Raw genomic sequence first — 3525 nt, 5'->3', positions numbered from 1 at the left:
TTTTTTATTTTATTATTTTTTTATATTTATTTTTAAAATTTATATTATATTTTTTTATATTTTTTTAAATGAGACACATGGCGAGATTTAGACCGTTGGATTTCATCCAACGGTCCAAATTAACAAAAAAGTCCATTAGCAATTCTCCAATTATTGCTGGGGATCCTGATCCACGAGCATCTTTCTCTCATTTATTCGAGGATGCCGACTACTCATTGCCTCCAAAATAATTCCCCTCTTTTTAACCTTTTCAGCCTTTTGGGTTTAATTTGAAGAAAAAAAAAAAAAAAAAAAAAGGAAAAAAGCTTCAATGGATGACAAGGTGAATAATTATCGGTAAACAAAATGAAAGAGGTTAGTCAAGTTTAGCAGATCGCGTAAGTTTAGTCAATGACTAGTTGAACTGTCGATGTAATGGCCTGATCAGGTGCTCGGAATAAATGAGAAGGAAAAAACAGATGTAATGGGATCAATGACGGATTTAAGAATTCATTCTATCGGGGCGTCAATAAAATATAATGATAATTTTTTTTTTCTCTTTATATATTATATTTTTATTATAATATGATAAATACAATAAAAAAAAATTATATCACAATATATGTATCATAAAAAATATATTTATCTGACTTCATAAATATATGCTAAATTGATATATCAGTTACCATGTAAGCACTAGCACTAATACAAGAGAGTAGCACAAAAAAAAAAAAAAAAAACAAAAAACAAAAAAAAAAAAACAAATTTGATGCTTTAATTATTCATGTATCTCGTGTCTCTAGGAACTAGGAACCAAATATATTTATAAACATAAAGCAAGTTAAGCAACCAAGGAGATCTCAGATATTCATTACTCACAAAGTCAGTAAAAGTGAAGTGTGGAGCCCAATTCAAGTTTTGTCTCTAATGGGTATTTGATGGCTTCAAGAGTGTGATCACAAATAGCCTTCCCAAATTCGCATCTCAGAAATATCTCTCCCCACTACGGCACTGTGGCATAGTCGGCACTACTACCAATCCCTTATACCTCTGTTTCTCACCATTCTCACACTGTCATACACACAATCAAACTTTCTTTCTCTGTTTCCCTTCTGAGTTCTGAACCAGTGAACCATCAAAAACTGAATCATCATGTTAGACAAATGAGTTAAACCAACAAAACCTATAAACTAAAACCAAACAAAGTTCATGAAAATCAATCAAAGAAAACAAAAAACGAAAAATTAGTCAGATGGGCTATCACCGTGGGCGGCCGTGGTGTGAAAATGCCGGTGGTGCAGCTAAGCAATTCAAGGTCGATGGCGATGGGAGACGGAGTGCTGCACAGCCTGCACAGTCCACGCTTGAGCCGCAGGATAGTTTAGAGTCTGGAAGAGAGGTTAGGGATTTAGGGTAAGATTAATTTTTTTTTTCTTTTGTTTAGTGTATTGCTGTGGACACTGGAGCGTTGAGACTAGTTTTTTTTTTTTTTTTTGGTGGTAAAAATATTTTACAGGGGCTGAAATTTTTTAGCAGGGGCACCCTCCAACTTTTAACTTAAAATTAATTATTATTATTTTTTTTTACCGGGGGCGCCCGCCCCTGGGTCGCCCCCTGTCTCTCCGCCACTGAATGGCATGGAGAAGTCAAACCATGTCTAGGAAATAATTCACTACAAAAATTGAGTAGTTTTTTTACTAGGAGTTTCTAACGTGTCAATGGTATAGACACGTCAGAAATTCCTTATGACGTGTGTTTTTTGACGTGTCTCAACCGTTAAAAGGAGGGTGTCAAAAAATTGGATTTTTTGACGTGGTATTTTTAGAACGTCCAAATTTTTTGATGTGTTACAAACTGGAACGTCAAAAAAACTTTTTGACGTTACTTTTGGAACGTCAACAAATTTTGAAGTGCTGAAAATGTCACGTCAAAAATTTCTGAGAGATTTTTTAACGTGTTACTCCGTTTGACACATCAAAAATCTTTTTTTTTTTCAATTAAATATTTTCTTTATTATTCTGGTTTATACTGTACGTATTAACCTGATATCCAATATCCAATATACATTCAATATCCAATATATCCAATATATTGGATATATATCCATTTCAATATCCAATACAAATCCATTCCAATATCGAAAATCCATTCCAACATCCAATACATACATATCCAACATACAATATCCAATATATATCCAATATCCAATACATATCCAATATACAATATACAATACCCAATACATATCCAATATATATCCAATATCCAACACATATTCAATAAATACATATCCAATTTCCAATACAGTCAATACATATGAAATTCCAACATAAATTAATTAAACAAAATTCCAACACATATACTACGTTCAAACACAACACAGAACAAAGCAAATATATGCATCGAAAATATGTTCCAATATAACACAAAACAAATATACAATCAAACTATATGTGTTCTATCTGCTACAAATAAGTTTCAATTAATCTCAACAAACATACAGTTTAATCTAACTATATATATCAAGAAATAGTAACAAAATATATATAAAACGTAAGAAACAGCGATGAGAAACGACGCGCTCAGCCCAAGTCAACATAGCCATCCCCCAACGCTTAATCTGCATTACCTGCAAATGAGTTGTGAACCAATGATAATCAATAAAATAATTCAAAGCACATATATACAGTGATGCAAATATATGTTAGTTTTAAAATGAACCACGATACCAAAGCATTGCTAATTGGGACTTTTGTGGAGACTAGGGGTTTCTAACAGTTAAAGTGATCGATGCGGGCTATAGTCATGTTAACCGAAGATAAGAAAAACAACACAAATATATCATTACCTCTGTGGGGCGCAGATCCAGAGGTCAACGCGAACATGGCCTCAAGCTGGTGGAAACGGGCCTCAAAGATGACATCTTTATCTGCTATCTGAGCCTTTCGTTCTTCAATCTGCTTGGTCATCTCATCCATTGCACGTCTTTTTTGTGCCCGCTCCTCTTCAAGTTCTCTAATCTTATCCGTCATCTGTGAGAACGAGGAGCTCCTAGGATTCTAAGATCGTGCATGAGACGGTGTATAATACGAATGTATGCTGCCCCGCACCGGCAAAACATTCGGACCCACCTATCAGACTCTGCCAGCGTACTCAGGCTTATTTCCGTACACCTGAGCATACGCGTCATTAGGTGTTTACCGTAGCGTCCCTTCAGTCACGCTCGACGTCAATGCCGGGTCAGTGGGTATCAATTCCTTCATCCTCTCATGTGCGTTAAATAATAAGTTAGTATCTCCTATAAGAGAGGTTAATCCTAAATAATTTATCAAAATATATATTGGTGAGTACTTACACATCTCTCCCTGACCACTTCATTTGGATAGCTATCATCCTTCTTCGTGTGTGTCGAGATGTAATTTTGTGCTCGAGTCGGAGTAGTGCCCAAAGATAAGGTCTGCATAAAAAAAATTAAAAAAAATAAATCATCAAAAAATAAATAAACATAAACATACGGTTATATATATATATATATATATATATATA

General features: G+C 34.3%; 1 protein-coding gene across 1 annotated transcript in view; it reads right to left on the bottom strand.

Annotated features, from left to right (window-relative positions):
- Window positions 1-3113: 3113 nt before the first annotated feature.
- Window positions 3114-3525, bottom strand: part of LOC132165170 (dnaJ homolog subfamily C GRV2-like) — a 2863-nt gene continuing 2451 nt past the window's right edge. The window contains exon 3 of the mRNA XM_059575663.1: window positions 3114-3152. Within this exon, the coding sequence (XP_059431646.1) occupies window positions 3114-3152 (39 nt within the window). The remainder of the gene's footprint in view (window positions 3153-3525) is intronic.

Source organism: Corylus avellana, chromosome ca11, assembly GCF_901000735.1.
Source record: "Corylus avellana chromosome ca11, CavTom2PMs-1.0".
Taxonomy (NCBI): Eukaryota; Viridiplantae; Streptophyta; class Magnoliopsida; order Fagales; family Betulaceae; genus Corylus; species Corylus avellana.
This window is presented reverse-complemented; position numbering and strand designations above follow the sequence as displayed.